We start from the raw sequence: 23,836 nt of genomic DNA, 5'->3' as shown, positions 1-23,836 counted from the left end.
CCGAGTAAACTCAAACTCCCTTCACCAGCTAAGGGAGCAAATCAACGCTCGTGACGGTACTGGGCGAGAGGCTGGCACACGTCCCTGTGCCGATTTTAGAAGCGTTTGAGGCTCCGCACCACATGCCCATGACATTAGCTGTGTTCAGTCTCAGAAGCTTGAAACAAAGTTAGCCGGAAAGCCACACTGAGTGTGGTTGAAAGAAAGAAAAAAAAAAGTGAACAGTAGAAAAGAAACCCCGCTACCCACCACCAGAGGAACTGCGCACCTTTGGTTTGCCTAACTGCGAGTGTTTGATAAGGACATCATTGACATGGTGATGTTACGCGTTGGCCAGCAACAACAGGCTATTTTTATTTTATTTTCCACATGTGACACACTCTGGGGCGAGTCTTCTGAAATCACAATTTTACCATGGTTTAGGGTCAGCCTGGATGAAAGAAAAACTGCTGTTGGATTGGATGGCAAATACAAAATCTTAAAGGACGGGGCAGATTTGTCCACACAGTGTTTCATCTGTGTTGTTGTATGCCTTTTTCTTCAGCTGGCGTGATAGCAAGAGCATGACTGCTCATAGTGAACCAATGGATGAGTGCTGCTGTGTTCCTGTAGCATTTGATTTTTCCTACATTTCAACCTTTTCACTATTTTCACTGGGGCATTAATTCTGTCACAAAAGTGCCATTAAGTCCTTCGACCATCCAGACTGGCTGTCGCACATGATCTGCCCCGTGGAACACCAGATTATGCTCAGGATTAGCTCCTCAATTGAAACTAACAAAGAGCACAAAGGAAGAAAATGCCCAAACAGCTGTCAAGCAGATACATTCAGGCCCCAGCTTCAGGTAGCAGAAGCATGGAACAGATGATGTGTAGACTGAGGGGTAGACAGCCGTCTGTTTCTCTTCCTTCCATCAAGTGTCCCGCTGCACCGCTCAGTCGACAGGACCGGCAGGCGGAGCGCTTGTTATCTCTGCTCTATTAGGCTGATACATGCCACGCTCGGTCGAGGCCTCCTTCCAGTGATGTTGTTGCGTGTGAACTAAAATATTTGTCTGAGAGGAACAAGAGGAGACGTACGTGGCAGGACGACTTGTCACATTTTGCCGTAACGCTCGCCTGAGATTGTCTCCCTGTGCGACATTTGAAATGAGATACCCGAGAAATGCAGTTTGGGGGAATTGGGTGAGTTTTTCAGGTATTACTGTGGGATCCGTTGGCTGACTGATGGCTCGGAGGGGAAACGTTTGACTTGTAGTCAAGCACACTTAGGTAGGAATGAATAAAGCTGCCGTCTGCTGTCTTTACACAGTCTGCTCCCTCAAACGTTCAGTGATCGGCGGCTCGTACTCCATGAATTCACTAAGCTGCAAACAGTGTCAAGAGGTTCATCCAGTTCATCTTGAACTGTGCGAGTAATTAAAAACATGGACAGTGACAGTTCTTCTTTACTCTCTCACTTTTCAGTTTTGACAACACAGTACTGTTTAACTGGGAGCAGAATGAGCGATGCAGCTCAAGATGACATGCAAATAGACAAAAAGAAAGAAAATTAAGAGAACACCTTCACCAAACACGTGCAGCATGTAGCGTGAACTCTGCAAAGTGAAGTGTGCCGCAAAGAAGTTATTGACGTTTAATGTCCCTAAGCATCTTGGGAAATGAACTACAGTGCAAAGTTTATGTGGTGGGGCAACAACTTTGTTCAGGCCATGTGCTGGCATATTGATCACTTTTTTAAGCGTCACCAGGAAACAAACCAAACTAGAAGCATGAAAAATAAGAAAGAGTTGAAACCACAGTGGTGTTCTGGTGATTAAACCTCGAAAAAAAATTGTTTTTCTTGCATTCTGGTGACATTTAGAGAATCACAAGAACAAATGAATGCAAATACATTTTTAGGGCAAAGAATTTTGATTTAACCTTTGATTCTGAGGAAACAACGCAGAATAATTCACCCTCTACTGAAATCTGTGGCATTAAGTAATATTTAGCACTTTTTAGTCCTTTAGCGATCCTGGTGCGGTGCGACTCCCCTCAACGTGGCAGATTTTGCAGCCCCTTTACTCAAAAATTTTACAGAAGAAACAGGAATTTTAGATCATTTTCCATCACCCCGTTTCTCTGTGCGTCTTTCACTCTCTATGGAGCTAGAGGTGCAGCAGCACAGCACTCTACACGCTGTACGATGCCGGAAACATAACATTGTGATAACAAAAAGAGGGAAAAAGCATGAGAAATCATCACAAACTGGGAGAAAAACCGGATGGAAGGAGTATCAAGTCTTGCTCCTTGCATAGTTTTTGAGTTTGGTTGTTGTTCTTTCCTCTCTTTTTTTCCAAATTCACTTTTATTTTCTGGACTGTGCAAGAGGTGGCAGTGGATTTTAGTGAGAGACGAGCCTTTGCTGTACAAACATCATGTTGTGCTCAGTGTCACCACCTCTGCCTCGTTCTCAGTTTGACTTCAAGGTGGCGGGAAGGCCACAGCACAGAGGGCCTCCTCTTTTAAGCCAGAGGACACTTTCACTCAACTACGACTGTTAGTTCTGACCCATGGTTGGTGTGTTACTACATTTTCAAACATTTAAGTATGTATAAACACACCTCACTAGCAGTTGAACATGTGCTTAAAGGTCCCATATTATGAAAAACATGTTTTCTCTGGTCTGTACATATTTAAGCCGGTCCTCCCTGAGACTACCGACTCCCAGATTGAGGAAAGCAAACGAGCCCTGCGTGGTCTCTGCAGCCCACCCACTGGTAACACAGCGCTCCTACAGGCTGTTCAAATTCAGCTCTTCATAGGCCGGCCTCCTCTGCACGAAGACACTCCTCCCTCTCCCTGGAGATATCCAAGATGGGGGCATCCCTGAGGTGAAGTTCGGTGTGTACAGCAGTAAGATAGCAGTGTTTCACAATGTCGTCACTCAGAGCTAGACATGCAAATTGCTCTGTTGTTGGTTGTAAAAATCAACATCAGTGCCTATATTCTGTCCCAGCTACAGAACAACAGAAGAGACAGTGGTTGCTTTTCATTTTTAACGATGGTTCGTATAGGTTTTTTTGTGTGTGCTAACCACTTCACATCGCACTGCTTCAGTAACGAGGGTCAGTACCAAGCTGGCTTTGCCTCAACACTGACCCTCGTAAAAGGATCAGTCCCAACCATACCAGACCCAGCAACTGCATCCGAGCCACAGGTAAGTGTCAGCACAAAATGATAGTTCTTACAGTTGCTGAAGATCTATAAGTTACCTTTACCGTTAGCAGGAGCTAGCATTAGCTACATGGTAGTAACTGTAACAACACATACGATCAAACTAAGTAACATATTCAGACACACTAACCATTCTGAAACGTCCTGCTGCAGCCACAGAGTCTGTACTTCTTCAGGAGCCTCTCCCTCTGGGTCTGATTCTGGGTCAAACTGTTATGGTTGAACAGCAGCATCTTGGTGAGCTGTAGCAATGCAGCCACTGTAAAACATTAGCGCATGCTACCGCTAGCGTAAGCAGCATCCTCTCCCAGACAGGGGCGTGTAGCAGCAAGGCAGGTGTTGACAGACGGAGCTCGTTAGCATTTAAAGGTGCAGGCACAGAAATGGCCTGCTCTCAGAAGAGCCATTTGAGTGACTTTTAGATAGTTGAAATTCAGGACCATGGTTTGGAGGAATGCATATCAAATACAGTGTTTTTGGACCTCTGACAGCTGTGTGAAATTGATGAAAAATAGTATAATATGGGACCATTAAGAGATAATTGTCGCATTAACGTGGAGAATGCGTGTTTCTGTGTGTGTGTCTTCTATCTTCACACCTGTCTGCCATAATTCTGTTAATTAGGCAGAAGTAACACTAAATAGGAAACCCCAAAATGCGCGCGCACACACACACACACACACGCACACACACACACACACACGCACACACACACACACACACACACACACACACACACACACACACACACACACACACACACACACCACTCCTCGTTAGTGCCATTGTGCATCATTCCCTGAGGTTACAGCACTAATTTGTGTTGATAAAGTTTCAGATCTGCTCGGAACAGAAAATGATTGTGCCCACTAATTATCTTTTAATAGGGATAATAACTGATCTTCATCCCTACAGGGAGGCCTCACCACTGATAGTTTCCTTTCTGAAATTATATTCAAGGAATTTTTAATGAATCACCCAATTTGTGTCATTCTGTTTAATGAGCTCAATAATTGTCAAACAAAAACAGTATTAAAGTAGCCTCCGAAAGTCTTGTCTCTTTGTCTCTGAAGTCGGTGCATTAAAGAGGAATGCTGTATATGCTGATACTGTGGTCGCTCTTGTTGCTGCTCTGGCGTGACGCGATGGTGGTGTTTTTTATGTAACATCGGTATCATCTCTTGGCTTCAGGGTTGTCCTGTCTGTTCAAGCTGAAAGATGTCCATCTGCTTCAAGGGCGTGAACTGTCCTTAACCATTTGGTTTATTAGCACATAACAGGATACATCACGAAATTGCAACATTAACCCTGTTTGCACGCAGCTTAAAGGAACAGTCACACATTCAAAGTGAGACAGGCACTCATCTCTTTCTCTCTCTCTCTTTTTTTGTCAGCATTTTGGGGCACAGGAGGAACTCATGAGTTCTTGGGGCCTTTTAGCGCCTGCCTGAATTGGCTCATTAGAGAGCGGCTCAATGGCTGTGGAGTCAATCTCGTCTGCTGCTTTTGAACGATTAGCACGGGGGGGCGGAATTAAAGTGTGCTGAGCCATTGAGGCTGCTTCAGGTTTAATTTGCTCGCTTTTTCATTTGCGTGTGTCATTGCGAGGACAAATTCCAAAAGGAAAAAGAGTAATTTGCAGTAGCAAGAGAGGCAACTCATAAAGATTACGCGAGATTGGAAAGATTATCTGAAAACATCAGACGAAGAGCCTGGGGACACATGAACGGTGTTAATAGGCGCGTGTTGTTAGGGAGATGGTTCGATGTGTGCTCTCATGTGATGTGTGTGTTAGTTTTGTCTGCATTGTAAAGACGGGTCCAGTTTGGTTGCATAATTCTCTTACCAGGCATCAATCCATGAGCCGATCCTGATTCTATAATCTGAATGATTGATTGTCTGTTTCCCGTTAAGGTTTCAGTCATCAGTGTGTGACGAAATTGTGTTTATTAGTTGTCCATTTTCCCTTTAACTATTTAACCCACCTTTTTGTTAAAGAGTATTCCTTTTGTTGAACCAGAATCAGCTCCCGCTCAGAGCCACCGGACTTCTGACAAAACCAGTAATTTAACACAGCGAAGAACACGGGAGTTGCTGCTCAACCGCTGCCCTGATGAGTTAGTTAGTTTCTGTCATTCTGTGACTTTGTGTTTTTTTGTTTGTTTGTTTGTTTGTTTGTTTGTTTTTGAGATTTAGGTCCGATCTGAACTCTTGTCAATGGAGTCACTCATCTAGATGTTGTTTTTGATCCTCTGATGTCCAGATATTTAAATTGGGCTGCATCAGTAGGTCAAAAAATATAAAAACAAATTTCAGTAATACAGGATAAAAAACTGAATAAAAATTTGGTTCTGATAAAAATCATACAAAAAAATCATTTAAAAACCCTTCAAAATGAATAATACTCCCTCTAGTTTTTAAGCTCTCTACGACCTTCATTTTATTGGTAATGATTTTTACATTTGTTGTCACTGATATAGATTTTGTGTCAGCTGCATCTTATAGATTACCTTCAAAGTACCAATGTAGCATCTCCAATCAAACCTTGATAACGGAAGTGTCTTGATTTTTCTTCTACCTGTGCCATCTTTTGTCGACAGATTTCAACAGGGGAGAGATCGTTTTGCACACACAGCTTTCCAGAATCTCTATCATTCTGTTACTTTTATGGGCCCTGGAAGAACATATTGAACATTGCCACGTAACAGAGCATCGGCGGGGGTGGGGGGTCGTGCTGCTGTGGTATCACGTTGACCCATCACTTACCGAATGCCCCCCAGTGGAGCCATGTTGAAGCCAAGGCTGTCCTGTTCTGACTGCTTTGCTGTTCTCCTCCCTTCAAAAGAAAATAACTGAAAATGGCACTTTCATAAATTCGTATCCGAAACACTCAGCAGCAACAGAAACGATGCCCAATTAGTCATATATTATTAGAATTAATTCACAGACCTTATTATCAACAGCTTTCGCTGCGATTTTATCTTAAATTGTAACACAAAAAATGATTTTGTCTATTTGTGTTTCTCCAGGCGTGCATGTGAAGCTGCCGTGGCTGGACAGCGAGGGGAGATACTCGAGGAAACATGAGGAAGAGCAGGAGTGTTCTCACGGTGTCCCCCAACAATGTAAGTCCACACGTCCCTCACCAGTTACATAACAGGCTGTGTGCACCTGCCGACACGCGTCGTCTCCGGAGGTCGCGCGGTTTTCGAAAATGCTGACCTTGCTGTGAGGAAGAGAGAACCCCTCGTTAGTGCTCAGGGTGTAGAGAGCTGCCGTCCTCTCAAACCCCTCAATCAGTCGTGTCCTTCGGTTCAACGATAGAGACGCTAAATCCCCACTTCTTACACACAGACGAGCACTTCAAACAGCCATCTTCATCCCTGAGCTCGTCGACACACCATCTACATGCTTTTGCGAACCAACTAGCGTTCATTAATAAGACGGAAACGGCTGATGTGTGAGGGCCCCTATACAGTTACACGGCATGCTCACACTATGGACAGATGCATGCAGGTGCACTTCACAGAGACTGTGGGTGTTTCGTACCGTTGCTCAAATGGTCTGAAGGTGTGGGTGTGCATTAATCAGTCTCTCTCTGTCTCTCACTCTCTCTCTCATGCAAGTTTGAACATTGCACAGCTTTTTTTCTCTCTCTCTCTAACTTAATTGCCTCAGCCCAGTTTCATCCCATTGTCTTCTCCACTTTTCCTATCACTCTCTTTACTCTCTAACCCTGACAGCTCTCTCCTCGAGGACGCGCTGTTGTTTAGCTTTCAGCGGCTTTCAAAGAAAATGTGTTCAGCTGCGTGTTTTCCAGCCACTTGATTGGAGACAGAAGATGAAGGTCAGACAGTTTTCCTAGAGCACCTTCCCCGACTCTTCAGGGAGTGAAGGGTCTGTGATCACGGTGGACTTTTACACCCCTCAAATCGACACATCCTTCCACAACTTCGGGTGACTGAGCCGGTCGACTCACCAATATAGAGAGTCAACACGGTGTGGGGATTAGGGGGGATCGTTTTAGATGTATGTGATGATCACCATGATAATACATTTGCGATGATAACTGAGAGAGAATCTGTGTTCGTTCTTCTCAAAGCCAGAGGTGTGGCTCAAAAGTAGTTTCAGCGCAGAGGTGGTGCACAGCGTTACCTGACGGATGGTTCGTGCACATTTACAATGGCAGACAGTGAGTCTCTGTAGCCAAGGGAGACGTTCTAAAACAAGCATTGGCACTGCAATTAAGCTTTTGTGTACTTGTCATCAATTTCTTACCTGCTCAAGGATGCACTCGTCAGGCTGTACGTACAGCCTCTCTCCACCTTGTTGTGGAGAGAGGCAGGGGAGCAGGAGAGCTCTGCATCAGGAGCCAACTGGATGTGGAAAATTATTTTTAGATTTTACCAATTTGCACATGCTTTTAGAGGCACATTTAAGGTACAGACACTGAAGCATATGAATATTTCCGCTGCAATAATCACTTGCTGCCATTTTCATTGAATCTGCCTGTTGTCACGACTGATCGATTAATCAAGTCTATATTTATTTGTCTATACAATTGTGTAATTGTCAAGAAATTGCAAAAAAGGAAAAAAAAAACCTCATCACAATAATCCATTGATCGACTGCTTGATGAAACTCTCCTTTAGACTCATGATTGCAAGCTCAGCTCTCGATATTAAAGGCAAGGGGGAAACCATTAGCCTCGGCCCAAAGTGCCTACCAACATCTCTAAAGCTGACGAATAAAAACACAAACACACAAAGAAAAAGTAAAAGGAGGATTCCTGTGCTGTTACACTTTTGTTCTCATTTTTTTTTTGTCATAGCTAGGTTGCCGGGCAACCACTCCAACAGAAGTGCAAAGTGGCAGGATAAACATTTGTATAAAACCATAATTTGTCTTTTTTTCCTGATTCCTGGCAGATACAGAGTTTCAATTACTGAATTTTAGAAATACTATTTTTTGAGACAGACTTTGGACAGACACTGCTCCCTGTCTTTGTGGTCAGCTAAGGTAATTGACTCCCAGCTGTAGCTCCATGCTTAACAAACCTGTTGATACATTTAGTACAGAGCTCAATAAAGGAAAAAGCACTTAATTAGAATCAGAATCAGAATCAGAATCAGAAAAAGCTTTATTGCCAAGTACGATTTTACACATACGAGGAATTTGTTGTGGTGATGTTGGTGCATGCATCAAATAACTATTAAGTGAAAATATAACAAATTAACAATATAAACTATTTAAAGAATAGAAAATATAACAAATGAACAATATAAACTATTTTAAAAAGTAGAAAATATAACTATACAATATAAATATATACACAATCTGTTTTTTGGGTAAAAGGATAAAAGGAGCAGACCAGCTGGCAGTGAACAATTACAGAAATGATGTGCAAATGAAAATGTGCAAATGAATAGGTAGTTCAAGCTGAGCGTTAATGTAACACATAGAGTTATGGTGCTGTCAGTGTGACAGTAGAGTCAGTGGTAGAGGTGGAGTGTGAGGAGTGTCAGGGGGGATTCAGGCCTTGTTGATAAGGCTGACAGCAGACGGGAAGAAACTGTTCTTGTGGCGTGAGGTTTTGGTCCTGATGGACCGCAGCCTCCTGCCAGAGGGGAGTGTCTCAAAGAGTTTGTGACCGGGATGGGAGGGATCAGCAACAATTAATTTGGATAGTCTGCCCACAGAAGGTTTACAGAAAATGTACATTTCAACAGCCATTTCATCAGTGGCGATTCAACAGCTCAACTGTGTTACTTAGTCTGTAGATGTGAACGTTTCCCCACATCTCTCCATTACTTTTACATTACTTTTACAAATGAGAAACAATTGTAAGCTTTTGTTTGCATAATCTATGGATGCACATCTGTAGATGAAGTGGAACAGCTGAATTGTTGAAGTAACAAGCTGTTGAGATGTAATCAATACTGTAAACTGTCTGTAAGCGGACGATCCAATGTAAGCATCACCATACAGAGTCATAGTCCTTTGATGGTGTTTCGGCATCCTGTTAATAACTGTCGGTGTGTTGTTTACTCGCTTGTGTTTTTCGGATGAGAAAACCAAGAATTCTCGCTTTCTCTGTTTCGGGCTCCTGTGTGCATAAAGCGATGTACGTGTATTTAGGAGTGTTTGTTTTGGTGAAGTGTATCCTGAATCAATAAGGTTAAGTGTGCTGAGGTAGGACATTGTTAATGGATTCTTGCTTTAACAGAAAAGGATTTGGTTCAGCTGGTGATGCTTAGCTGGGATTAGGTCGGAGTGGTTTAAGTGTGTGCAGATACTGTATGACAGGAAGCGTTTGCGTTAATGGGTTGTCCCGTCATGGAGCTGCTGTTTGGATTGGATTAGCTTGATGTGTTGTTGGGTATTTGTGTGAGGGAGGCTGCAGAGGTGATCAGAATTCAGTATGCACAGGGATTGGATCTCGCTACGTTCACGAGCGGGATTGTCTCCTGTCCGTCTTCTGGTGTTTGTTTGTGTTATTGGACTGCTTTGGGCAGATTAGTGCCTTTCTGCCCCGCAGACCTAATGACCTCATTCCCATGCAGATCACAGCTCTGATCTGATCTGACCAGCTCTCGCTCTCCATCTCCGTTTTTGTGTAGATGAGCTCCGGCGCTCGTCTGTGTGAGTGTGCTTGAAAGCATGCCACTGCTGGTATGTGACGCTGCATATTTATGCGAGTGTGTCTGCGTGCTTATCTCCTCAGGCGCACACACAATAACAGCCCAGACATTTCACTTATTCAATTTGAATCTGTTTTGTGTGTGTGTGTGCACACATTACTGTTATAAAGTTGTTCAGTAAAATATCCATCCGAGGTCACAGCTTTAATTTAACCTCATTGTCCATATCATGTAAAGTCTTATATTATCTAAATATGATGACCTTGAAATGCATGAAAATATTACATTTATAATCATGCTGTCATTAGAGGGCTTCTTCTGAACTGTGCTGAACAAATATTAATATAATAATCATAATAATACCATAATCTTGTTAATTATGCAAATAACAGACTTATATAGCTATTGATACAGAGCTAACTTTGAATAACACAATTGTACTTTTCTTCAGTGAACGTTCTTTGGGAAGTTTCTTTTCCGTGCAGGGGGAAGTCAGGTGGAGGAATGAAGGTCAGGACAGATTGTCAAAACAGGTGTGCAAATAAGCGTATCTGTATAATGTCGATCTATTTTTTTGAAGAACATAATGGCTTTTTGCCTGAACCTAACCAGATCTTAACCCCAGAGTTACACATGAGAAAACAAAAGTTAATGATGTTTCACCTGACAATATGTAATGGTTTTGGAGGACGCTGACGAACAGTGTTGTCCTGATAACGCCCTTCTGCTCACATGGGTAAATCTAGAAATACTGTTAAAAAACGGTTGTTTATCTGCTTTTGTCTGTCTTGTTTTACCCTCTTATTTATTCTCTCCTCCCTTCTGACTCTTAATCTCTCTGCCTCTCCCCGTCAGTTTCTCTCTCGCTTCTTTCCTCTGTCACTCTCTCGCTCGTTCTCCCTCCCTGGCAGTTGAGCTCGTATTTACGGGGGGCGCGGGTCAAACTGAACAGCTGTTCAGTCTCCAATTAGAGAGCTTGGATGCTGAGGGTTGAATCTTGGCCAGCAGAAGCAACAGTTCAGTTCTTTCTCTCCTCCTGCTCTCTCTGCTCTGCCCTGCTCTCTGTCTCCCTCTCTTTTACTGGCATCTATCTGACCTCCCTACGCCGTTTCTATTTCTGTTTGAACAGCCACTGGAGTTTTCCTCCGGTCTCTGGATCTCTTTGTGTCTGGCCTGGAGGAGGGATGCTGATTGCCACAGCAACTAAAACTCCTCTCTCCTCTTTCTCGCGTCTTGGGATTATATGAACGGTGACCTCTTGCACACTTCCTGTCAGTCTGTCGCCTGCCATTGTTTTGAGCTCACGCCTCGTCATTCTCTGACTCTCCTCCTGTCTGTGTCATGCTTTATGTTCCCTGCACTGAAGGATATTTTATTTTGTAAAACCCACAGATTGTGGCATTCTGTATCACAATAGGTGGTATGCTTTTCCCTCTCAAATTTGTGTTCATTGCATGGTTGCACGGTATATATATCAGGCCGATAAATGATCAGAAACGTTATTTATCTGTATCTGTGAAATTGTAGTCTTTGGATGGAAACAATGGACTTAACAAATGCAGCATTTATTCACTACAGTACAAATGACGGTATGCACATTTACTTGTGGTTTATGATCTGCCAGTAACAGAAGGAGCAGAAGAAGAATGACATCTATAAAGTTCCAGTAAAAAGTTTATAAAAGTGTCCTCTCTGTTATGTTTGTGTGTCTTCTACACCCGGTCTTGTTGCTACGCCCAATTCCCTCGGTTACCTGACTCACCATCGTCATCGTGATACAGACACAGCCAGCAAACCACTCATAATATTTTTGCTTATTTGCAAACAAAGTAGCTGCATTCATTTATTTTTGTTTAAACGCACGTACACACACTCAGTTTATCTAATTTGTCTAAAAAAAACCAGAAGCAGAGACAGGCTGAGGCCACAGTTGGTGGGGTCCCTCGGAGGCCCCCGGGACTAATTCTCTGAACAGAGGAACAGCATGCTTCCAGTCTGGATCTCAATCTGGTTCTCATCCTTTGTGACTTCCCCTCCCTTCCCAGTCTTTCCTGTCTCTCCAATAAAACTAAATAAATGAAGCTGAAATCTCTTGAAAACAGCCTTTAGCCAATTACGCTGAATGCGTATCTGCGCCCAAGCCCTCCGACGAGCTAAATTTATTACACGTCACATGTTTCTGTGCAGAGAGAAAGTAGGCGATATATTTCATCTCTCGTCTGAGATGCGGGGATCGGGCTATTGCGCAGCGATGAAGAAAAGATGATGATGAAAGAAAAGGAGGGAGAGATAATAATTCACCAAACAGTTTTATTAATATCCCGTTCTTCTGTCAACCTCCGGGGAATATTTCATCGCTCCGAGCGGCCTATAAATTGAACAGAATGGTGTTGTTAGTCCTGAAATGGCCTTTTATTCGAAGCCATATTTACAAACCTGCCTCTGGTGTTGCATGTAAACCGCGCAAAAGTATTTCTTGAATCCAAATTGTTATGATACTGTTTGATTTCTATCAAAATCTGCCAAATCGTCTTACAAACATTGACTTAAATGAGACGGTAAGTTTACGAAGAGAGGACTGTCCCCATTTACAGAAGGAGGAGGAAGATTCACTAAGGCCTCACTGAGGAAACTCTACACTCTGTTATTATTCATTTCACCCAAACACCTGAAATGCACACACTGAACCTGTAGACACATGCATTTCTCCGACATATCCATCTTAAACACATTAGCATACAAACGCGCTGACACTGAGAGCACGACTACGCATAAATCAACCCCCATGTTTGTTTTATTCCAACAGCCTTTTAGATATGGATGTGTGCTTGTTGAACGCACAGTGTGAGTGTTGAACGTGACGCACGTTTGCATGTGCACACCGCTGGAAGCCATGCTCAGCCGTACCTGAATATGTCTTATTTCATACAATACTAATCAGTCTCTTTCAGCTCTCCCAGTGTTCCCCTCCCTCCCTCTTCTCTCCAGCTCTCCTCCCTCACTCTCACCCCAGCTGTTCCCTCCTTTGCGCCGCTATCCTCTCACTTACTTTTCTCTCTGTCAGACCCATTTCCCTCCCATTCCTTACCAACAGCCCTTTCTGCCTCTCCCCTCCCACTCTCTCTGCCTCCCCCTCTATAAATGATGGGAAGCAGGTGTTGTTTTCTCAGCTCATCTCTTCATTTCCTCCCCGTTGCGTTGTTGCCTTTGTGTGGAAATTGTGAGGGTGCAGAGGGAATCGGTGGTGTTGGCGGGGGCGTGTGAAATGGGAATAATGTATCTCAGGATGCCCGGAGATGTCCATTATGCTAACGGAGAAAAAAATTTAAATGAATGCAAATAGGTGTTAAACAAGAAAGCAGTTATTTGAAGAAAAAAACGGTTTATTTCAGCTCAGAAAGAGAGTTGAGTGCTTAATGTAACACTTTTCCTACAAAACCAGTATAATCAATATTCAATTGTATTAATCCTTTAGATAAAGATGGGAAAAGTACAAATGTCTGTGCCAACTAGCAGTTACTAGTTACAGTTACCAACAAGGGATTACAGGCAATGGTGAACATTAGTTTAGCATGTGAACTGTTTTTAAGCTTGCATTGAAATCTCTATCAGGCATGGTAAAACCTGTGAGCATCCAGTATGCTTATGTAGTGCTCCTTTTGTTGTGCTCCTTTCAAGTTCATGCATCTGAAACTTGATTCAAGTAAAATCATCTGGATGTTAAAAGGAAACCAGCGCGGTGTACGGGAGACTGGACACAAATCCTTGTCTTGTTTTGCTGCGTTTTAAAGAAATCACCCTCCCTCCTGTTCTGTTTCTTCGCATAAACACGGGCGACCTTAACGTGTGCTGTTTGTTTCTCCACAGAGGACACTCGGAAACCAAATGATAGCAGAAGGTCGCTTCGGGTCGCTGTTTGAACAGATGACCGATGCTGTTGTTATCCTAGTGAGAGCAGTCTGAAAAGGCTTTGACAGATGTGTGTTGTACAATAAGGTCTGGGCATAAATCTACTGTTGACAATCCTGCAAAGGTACATTATCGTCTCTATATTAATCTTCTCCCGCAGCTGTGGCGCTGTGACCTGGCTGCTCTGTGTTTTGGTGTGTGTGTGTGTGTGTGTGTGTGTGTGTCTGTGAAGTGTCTCGGGAGGTGGAGAGACGTTGTCCTCCTGTGTATGATGTGAATAAGTGTGAGACTGATAAGTATGTTGCAGGCGTGATACTCAGGGGGACGAAAAAGGCCATGGGGGGAGTGCTGATAATGGGCTAATGGACTTTTGCGCCTGACCCATGCTGCTCCTGCCCCACAGACTCACACAGACACACACACACACACACACACACCTCACACACGCACATCGCAGCAGTTGAAGGTCAGCTAAGCATAGCATGTAGCGTACGTGGGAGGAATGAATTAAGGCAGAGCTGCAGTCCTGCCTCAGCTTTTGCTGTGCAGATTGATTTCACTGTTACTATGGGCCATTTAAGAAAGAGTGAGAGGTTACTATGAAATATTGGCAGACACAATTTTGGAGAGACATTTCAGTAATAGGTTGTCCATTTTAAAAACACCTCAGAAAAGAAGCACAGACTTGAACCAACAAGCCATCTGACGTTAACAACAAAACATGAACAAGCCTTTTCTAGGGGTTTGTACCGGATTACAATATATTACCCAGGTGTACCCAATAAACTGATAACAATCTGTTTTTTTCTTTTGTCAGTTCCTAATGACTTTACTCTTGTCAGATCAGGTGTCCCGTGAGTTCGAACTAATCCTGCTCATTGGGCTGTACAGGTTACAGGTGAGTGTTATGACCATGGGGTTAGCTGCAGAGTCACCAGCTGGGAGCCACCTCTCACTGGTGTTTTGCCCCTTTAACCCTGGTGCGTGTCCTTGTGGCGGCGCGACAGACAGACGTCTCCCAAACCACCCCTGCAGCTGATGTCCATGTTTGATTAACCCCACTTCCTGTCCCCTTCACCCTCAGCCAGAAGCTGCTCTTCCCTGCATCCTCCACAATAGTTATATGTTTTAAAGTGGACACTGACGCAACAAAAACATTTGAACATTCAACATTTTGGTTGTATATGTGTATATATTTTGGTTGGTATCCCCCTCACTCTAAAATCCATGAATTTCTTCTGACTGACTGATCCGAAGTCCCCCTCAGTTGCTGATGGTTGGTCAGACAAGCCTAACAGTAAGAAACACGGTGGTGGTTAGCTGAGTGTTGCAGATAAGGTAGTTTCCGGGAGGCAGGCAGTGTACAAAATGATTATGTGCAGTGTGCAATGGAAGGAGGTTTTCTTATGAACACGACAAAACAAAGCAAATTCAGCCCAAGTCATTCTGGTCACTACACAAACGAGCAAAGTCTTTTTCTCTGGCTAACTGTAATTCACGTCATCTTAAAACTATGACAGAAATCACTCGGCCCTTGGTCCCTCATCAGCTGGTAGACCAGGTGTTTGGGGTCACACCATGAATGGCTCAGGATGAAGACACAATTACATTTGGAAGTTATGTTACAGCTCAAGACACTACCATGCCTTCCTGTTCACAGAGGTCATTGTTTTATGATTGGGCTTTTAATAATGCAGCCTAATGTTGAAGTCGGAAGGATTTCACACACACACACACACACACACACACACACACACACACACACACACACACACACACACACACACACACGCACACACACACACACTTTGTAATGGCTTTAGCCGGTGCAGCCAAAGTAATTGAACTTGCAAATGACTCAAGTTATAGTCACAGCTTTGCATTTACAGGCGACTCTCTGGACCTTTCTCACCTCTTGAAGTATTAAGTGATTGAAAGCCTAGTCACAGCTTTATGTCTGATGAGTCAGACCAGTTCAGTTCAATTTTGTAAAAGAAAAAGATGATTTGTTTCTATAAAGAAAAATGGAAGTGACTCACTGTTTTTAAAAACGTGACCACGGTGTTCTTTCTCCCTGTAAGAGATCATGGTGCATGCATCCAGAGCAACTCACACTCATGTGACTATTACACTATTACTACACACAAATCAAGTATCTTAAAACTGAATGAATAAGTCCAGGACACTGACCTTGAACATACAAAAACATTTCTCACTTCAGAGCATTTTTAAATGTAACAGTAGTTCAGGCAGGGTAGTTGTACTTCTCTGTCTGTATATCTGTTCAGTATATATTATATATGATTGCTATCTGATCTGAGATATGAGTATTGAGCGCCATCAGTGTTTTTCTGTGTCCTTCACTCGTCTCTGGTATTTCCTTCTTCCTGTCTTTGTCCTCTCTGCTCTGCAGTGCAGTCCTTATCGCTCCCATCTCTGTCTTTGCCCTTCCACACTATCTCCTCTCTGAGCTGTCACAGAAAAGTGTATTGTTGTCCCTTCCTTCCCTCCCTCCCCTCAAAGCAAATATCTCTTAACAGCATCGGAAAGCAATACTGTACTTCTTCTGATCTTTTTTTATTCTATTCGAGAGGGCACAGCAGCAGAGCCTATTTTAATTTCATGAATCACTTTTTCACTGCCTCTCATTTCAGTACATAATGTTTCTGCTTTTTTATGGTTGCCAAGTATTTATATTCTTCCTACTTAACAACAGTTGCCGAGCTGTTTTGTCTGCCGGCTGTGTTTTCTCAAAATAATGTTTTCTTGGTTTGATTTCAATATATTACATTTAATATTTGCTTTGAAATTTAGATGGCCCTTTAAGTACGACACAAAGAATGACGGTATGTCACAGATTATTTATCAAGTTTATCGGAATCATTTCAAGAAATGAATGTGCTGAGTTTGATTGCTAAAAAAGATATAAAGGTATAAACAGTGTGGCTTGGAAATGAAGTGTTGTCCAGGTTTAAGTCACTAGAGGGCAGATCACACAAATAGCTTGTGAAGGTACTCGTACTGATAGGTAGTAATAAGTATAGAGCAATTTAAGTGAGGGTTAGTATTCATTTTCTGTCACATTGGGTAACACTTTGTTTTTACAGGTCTGGGAATTTCATGGTAAGTAGTTGGTAACTGCCAATTAACTTATCTGAAATTTCTTTGAAATGACCACAATAAACACTGTAACATTCATTCAAAAACTACCCCAATATTATTTAAGAATAAAATCCTGCTGTTTCACAAAAAGCTTTTCTTAAAAGTTTACTGACCTTTCAGAAGCTGGGCAGAAACTAGGTGAAACTTTCCTGGAAATGAATATATGAAATTACCAGATTTTTATTTACTTATTGAAAAATAGAAGAATATAATTATTAAATCATGTGGAGGTTATTAAAAAATATTAATTGTAGTGATAATTGGAGAGTGATATCAAAAAAATGTTCAAATATGTTTGGTGTTAAGGATAATTTAAGTATTAATCAGTAACAGTACTTATTTATGTATTTATTATTTATTTAGAGCAATATGCAAGACCCGTTTAACACCAAGACACAACAACCTGCCTCGACAAACCCTGCACCTACAGTATTTGCAAGCTGCCATTATTGATTAGATCTGAAGAGAAATTGGTTTGCAGTGTTGATACAAAATTAGACGTACACAATGAAACCACTAAAAACCGTCAAAGACGTGGTCCTAACATGGCAGAAACTCAATTGTCAGTGTCAGAGCGCATAGAGAGAAGAGAAAAAATACGGCAATACACAGTGAACAGTACTACACAGCGCTAATGTACCCAGTCTACAAGTACAAGAATACGATACAAGACACTAAAGTGATGAGACGAGCAAAAGGGCGTCATTTTTTTCTGGTACCTGACTGAATTGCTGAACAGCAGCACTCAGTGGAAACAACTCAAAAAACAACAACAAAAAAAAACACAGATGAGTCGTCCCACTGTGAAACACGTTCAGTTCTGTACAACAGGAAAACATCTGCATCAACATTCTTGCAGCATAAATCTGCACTGAATGTCTGGAGGCAAACACTGAGTATGCAGACGTGTTATTTCCAACAAAACAGCAAGTTCCCAAATGCATCTGCTGTATCTGGTAGCAGCAACATGTTCAGACTCCATGTAGGCCAGTAGTGCTGATTGAACAGTCTGATTTTGTTGGATTCTGAGAAGCTTGCAGTGGAAAGTAAGTACTAATAAAAGCAAGCTGTAACTCGGGGCTGCATAAAGTAAGAATGAATTGAGGTTGTAATGCTTCCCTCACGATTACTGGCATTGTGCAGTTAGTTGGGTATATCACAGAGGCTGTGAGTGGGCGGCAGAGGGCAAAGTGCCAAGGAGAGCTGTTGCATGAGGCTGTGTTTACTGGAAGGAGGGCTTACTACTGGAGACCCGGTAGATGTTGAGTTAAAATAAAAAACGAATCGGTTCAAATGATTTTTAACCCTTTTTCAGCACTGCTGCCAACCTCAGAATAGACTTACAGGACCAGAGTAAAAACACTCCTAACACAGACTTGTTTATTATATCAAGCTTCCTACAGTATTAATCAAGTTCAAGGTTCAAGGTGATTTATTTGTCAGTCTAATTTTGTTGGAGTCTTTTGAAAAAATGGTGACTTTAAAGTGACCGTGGGTGTGAATGTGGGCATGAAGAGCTGTTTTGTCTCTATGACAATTAAAGTTTCCTCCCACAATCGCCTAAAGATGGACCTCTTTAAATGTTATCTCTGACTGACATTACCAAACGCAAAGACACACCTTTTACTGTCCCATAAGGCTATAATTTGGGTTCTTTTAACTATCTTCTCCTTTTTTTTATTTTGCTGTTTCTATTTTTCTGCTGTTGTTTGTTTATTTCTGTGAGGCACTTTGAGGTACTTTTTTCTGTATGAAAAGCGCCATATAAATAAAGATTGATTGATTGATTGATTGATTGATTGATTGATATAATATATTGCCTTAATATCCAGTATATATGACTGAATTTCCCACCGATGTGGGATAAGGACATTTTCCAAAAGGTCCAAAGGTCAGCTTCACAGTGCAAAAGCACTTTTCTGGCCATCATTCAACACCATATCTCGGGAACAGAAGGAGAGATTGTGACCATATCTCACATGTGGTCAGATACTGAATTGGTGTCGCTAATCTTAGATGTCAACCTTGAAACTGTGGTGATGCTATAGACCTTCTGTGCTGCCGATTTTCGTTTCTCTCAGTAACTGATACACATGCAGCGGTGGTCCCCAACAAGCTCATTGGTTTTGCTGATATTGATCTTCGTGTGATTGCTGTTGCACCATGTGATGAAGCTCTCTGTTGGTATTCTGTAATCATTAATAGTCTACAAGTGAAGGCGGCGTGTTTCTCATTACGAGTAACTATCTTTAACCGTACATGTCGTCAGAGTGGTGATAACTTCCATTGTCCCCAAAACACAAATGCCTTTTCGAATCTCCCTGCGCGTCCTCACAACTTAGCCTATATGATATGAGTCGGGAAAGATATTGATGTGAACGGCAACTTGACTGGTGCGCAGAGGCGTAGTTACTCTACTGACAAGGTGATGACATGATGAGGTGCTGTCAGGTGTCTTTTGATGCAGTTTAGTCCAACTGCATTAAATCTGACAAGCCTACCTTGTATTTGAAGGGTTTGTGTAGTTAGGTTGAAGATAAGGAATTTAACAGATTGGTTCAATTCTTTCTGAATTACCAGGAAATAATGTGAAATGTTTATTTTTTGAAAGTGTGACTGACGACAAATGCTTGTGTCCTGTTGAGAGTTTACAGTCTTGTTGTTTAAGACCTTGTCAAGCTGAGCGTCCCAGCGTGTCTCTGAGCTGTTCATTGAATACAGCCCAGGACTGTAAACAGCTGATGAGTGAACAGACACAGTCAGGATTTATCATGCCTTTCAGAATAACATGTAAATTAGACTGCACAGCTGAGGAATAAACATGCTTATTTATGCCCTGCATCAGCCTGCTACAGACAGCGCACGCTAACAAGACAAATTAAGCCAGGAAATTAGGCGGAAGCGAATGGTGGCGAAATTATTAAAGATAAATTCCTAGAAATCAATGTGGGATTGATACTGTCAGACTGCACTGTGATGAACTCAGTAATTTTAAGCAGATTCTCAGTTACACTATGTGAGGTCACTATGTGAGAGAATCGGAATTCGAGAAGCGGTGTCAGGTTTATTGATACATATTTTGTAAAAGATCACCAGAGAATGCGATTAAATATTTTAGTGCTCCATCTGTAGGCAGAAACAAGTCTGTGGCGCCCCTTAGTGGGCAGGCATTGTAAGAATAAATGTGAGAATAAAGTGGTGTACTCTCATTTTCCATTTCTCTTTGTCTCTGTCGCTCTAAATCAGAACGGTGTTCTTTAATTGATTCTGCTTCTCCTCCCGTCCTGTCTCTTCTCAGGACAGCAAAGAGCCTCCTGATTGCTGCCTCAGTGAGTCCTTCACATCTCCGTCCTGCACACTGGGTGTCGACCTGCGCCGTGGACGACGACGTTTCTCCGGCAACCTGCAGCTTCCCCCGTTGTCATGGCGACAGGCGGAGAGGTCGAGGACTCCTGACGACGAAATCATTGCCAGGCCGACGTCCTTGCCCTTCGGAGCCCCTCCCAGGATAGACATCACGCCTGTTGATCCTGAATGGTGAGTGGACTGCAAAACAAAGGCAACCGGACACAAATGTGTTCAGTGGAGGCAGAACAAGTCCAGCAGTGAAATGTTATTTACATTTCCCACTGCAGACACATTAGATAGACAGATACATCAGTAGATGGGGCATAGTCTACTATTATTCTCTTCTTTTTAAGAAGTTTTGTTTCAATTCAAAGTTGTTTTGGTTTGTTTCCAGGGTGGATTCCCTTGTTTGCTTGTAGTTTTATTTTAATATCAGGGTTTGTTTTGTTAATTTGTTGTTGTTGTTTTTTTTTTTTTAGCTGAAATCGAGTTTTTATTTTAGTTGTCCAGAATGTTTTTTCACACCTGGTTTTAGTTTTACAACTAGTTTAAGTTAATGCTATTACATGGAAACTTTCATTTTTTGTCTGTGGCATTCGTAGATTCATCCTCAGCATTGTGCCACAAAGAAAAGCTCTAAATTTATGACATATTCAACAGGGAAGGTCGGACTGTCCTTGTGAGCCATTAAGAGTTACTATAGCGAATATGCAGACGTAGCCAATATCGTCACTGTGGTACGTGTGCTATGTAGGTCATACGGAGGGATCAGTCTTTAATTGTTGTTACATAACCAAAAAGTAACTAAAAGTTTATTGTGGTATTTTTAATGATGATAACATTGAGACACACCTGCCCACTGTATGTGTCTCACATCAGTGTAACTGGATAGGGATTTGCTTTATGTGCATATTGTGTTTTTTGCGTACAGCACTTAGTCATGATCAAAGGTTAGTTTTTATCTCAGTTTGATTTGTCATTGTCAAAATCAAACAGTATGCATCAGTCAGCCCACTCGTCAGTGCTCTCTGGTGGGCAAACTTGGTAAGTGTGTTATTTGCCGACACATAATACAAACTCATCAATTTGCATAACCTGCTAACTGTAAGGTCCACAGTGTAATCTAACAAGTTAAGTAACTGTGAGATAAAATGTATCATAACCCAAGTGGTTTACCACCTCAGGTAAACAATTTATCGGGGTAAATCTTGTCACTCCAGTATTTTAAAATACTTTTACCTCCTGGTATCTGGAGGGAATGAGGTCAGAGAATGGGCTGTGTTTGTTGTTTTTAACATAGCTCAAGACAGAGGCTTCAGGACTGGGTTCTCATCCCAAATCAGCAGACGGGTGTCAGGAGGTAATAACAGGTACACCCTCTGTGGTCATGGATGCATGGATTCAGCTGTAACAGGAATTCAGGGAGCCTGTGGAGAAAGATTCACAGTTGACCTCACAGAGGACCTGGGGAACTGTCAGGCAGCTCAGAAAGAGGAGGGAGGGCCTCGCCCCAGGCCGGTCTCAGCAGGGGAGGAGACTTTGACTGTGGACTGAGTCGGGTGGTGAAGAGTTTCTTTATTCACAGCTTTTGAGGAAAAGGCACAGTCTGAAGACCAAAAGTATGAAAAAATCTCCACAGTGGCAAAGCGTCAGGGATGGATGAGATTCACCCTGAGGTGCTGGAGACGTCAATGTTATTCTGCCGTCTTGGCTGACATACTGCACTTTACATTAAAGCTTTGAAAGAACATCGTAGTAACCCTAATAATATTTCAGTGATAACTTATAGTTAGCAGATACATACTTGTTATTTGCTTGGTATTAACAATGGATGTGTCGTGGGTAAAATAGACTAAAATGACTGTAACAGGGTAATTAGGAGAAAAAAAGGATAATAACACAGGTATACATTAAACAATGTGGCAAAACTGTTTAGTAATAGTATGGCACACTGCAGGAATAATACACAATAAAGACATCATATCAATCGCCATATCAAGTGCAATGCCATGTCTCAAGTCAAGTCAAAGTCACAAGTTTTTACTTCCAAGTTCAAGTCAAGTCTCAAATTATTTATTTTTTGTCAAGTCAACTTGTAAGTCATTGAAACAGTGACTCTGACAGTATTCAAGGCTGCTAACAGCATAAAGCTTTGCTTCACAGTCAAAATCACATGAAATTCTTGCTAGTCAAAATGAGTAATTACCATATTATGCCATATTATGATGCTGAAATGATATGTAGTCAAATATTAGATTATAATGTTCTGAACGTTCCCTTTTTTTTTCAAGGTAACATGGTACTAATGACATGTTTAACGTTGTGACTTGTCCCCATTGTTAATACCAAGCTTTTCCCATGTTCTTACTTTGGTAATTACATTACATATGTTGTAATGTAAAGTGCTACTGCCACACCTCTTTAGGAGATGAGGGACAGCGCCTTACATGTGGCCGATGTGGGCGGCTGTTCCCGTTTGTGAAGCACAGTACCTGCTGTGCTCTGCCTCCCCAGGGTGCTGTAAAGAAGGCTCCTAGTGGTTTTCAATGTGGATTTTGTTTTGGTTATGGAAGAGTGGACGGCCTTAATTTGCAATACGAAAGTAATCAAGCCAAGTGCACACTGGTCATGTGACGACTTTATGGATGCTAATCAACCTGTTAAGAATGTGTCTCTTTTGTTAAACTGCACCACTGAAGTCAGTCGGGAGGCACTGTTAGTTTAATGATGCAAACTTTTTTTCACAGCTAATCACTGGAGACAAAGAGATGCTAGTAAACCACAGGTCTCCCTGGTCCTGGATGTCTTGTTAGAATACCTCTCTGCATCAGTGACCGACCCGTCATGTTGCATTCAGCCTGTTGAAGATGACACTGCCTCATTTCATTATTTATGCACCGTGCCTTCAGACACACACACGCACACGCACGCACACGCACGCACACACACACACACACACACACACACACACACACACACACACACACACACACACACAGGCACAGCAACAAGTACAATGTGCAGTTTCAGATAACACATACACAAACACGAGCAGCAAGTGGCCAGTTCCTGGCGAGCAGCCAGTTGTCCACTCCTGTCAAAATCAGATATGCTTTTACTTAACGAGCTAATCAGCCCTGATTGGCCCTGTGCTTGAGAAAGGTGTGTGTGTGTGTGTGTGTGTGTGTGTGTGTGTGTGTGTGTGTGTGTGTGTGTGTGTGTGTGTGTGTGTGTGTACAGATCTAACTACCAGTGATATTTGGGTCACTGTAATGCTGGAACAATATGCTGCTCTCTTTTTTTTGTTGACATTTTTAGATGAGTATTTTTGCTATTGGCCAACATACAGTGAGTGACTCACACTGACATGTCTGTTGAATATGCTCTAGGTCACACGTCCCCAGACCTTATTGGTTATAACCTTTTTAGGGAAGTCGTGCTAGTTGTGCAGTGAAAGATTGCACATGTCTAAGAATAGATTAACCAAAGAGTAACGCTCCCTTCCAAGACTTGAATTTGGAAAAAGTTAAAGTTAAAGTTAAAACTCTTGAAGGAAA

General features: G+C 42.2%; 1 protein-coding gene across 2 annotated transcripts in view; it reads left to right on the top strand.

Moving 5' to 3' along the window:
- Positions 1–23,836, top strand: part of pde4ba (phosphodiesterase 4B, cAMP-specific a) — a 175,758-nt gene that overhangs the window by 12,571 nt on the left and 139,351 nt on the right. Inside the window, exons 2-3 of one of the 2 annotated variants that reach the window (XM_037114578.1) lie at positions 6,249–6,344; positions 20,230–20,468. In XM_037114578.1, coding sequence (XP_036970473.1) covers positions 6,303–6,344; positions 20,230–20,468 — 281 coding nt within the window. In that variant the 5' untranslated portion in view covers positions 6,249–6,302. Of the gene's footprint in view, positions 1–6,248; positions 6,345–16,594; positions 16,616–20,229; positions 20,469–23,836 lie in introns of those variants that run through there. The other variant, XM_037114579.1, reaches the window with a different exon arrangement.

This window comes from Acanthopagrus latus, chromosome 11, assembly GCF_904848185.1.
Source record: "Acanthopagrus latus isolate v.2019 chromosome 11, fAcaLat1.1, whole genome shotgun sequence".
Taxonomy (NCBI): Eukaryota; Metazoa; Chordata; class Actinopteri; order Spariformes; family Sparidae; genus Acanthopagrus; species Acanthopagrus latus.
This window is presented reverse-complemented; position numbering and strand designations above follow the sequence as displayed.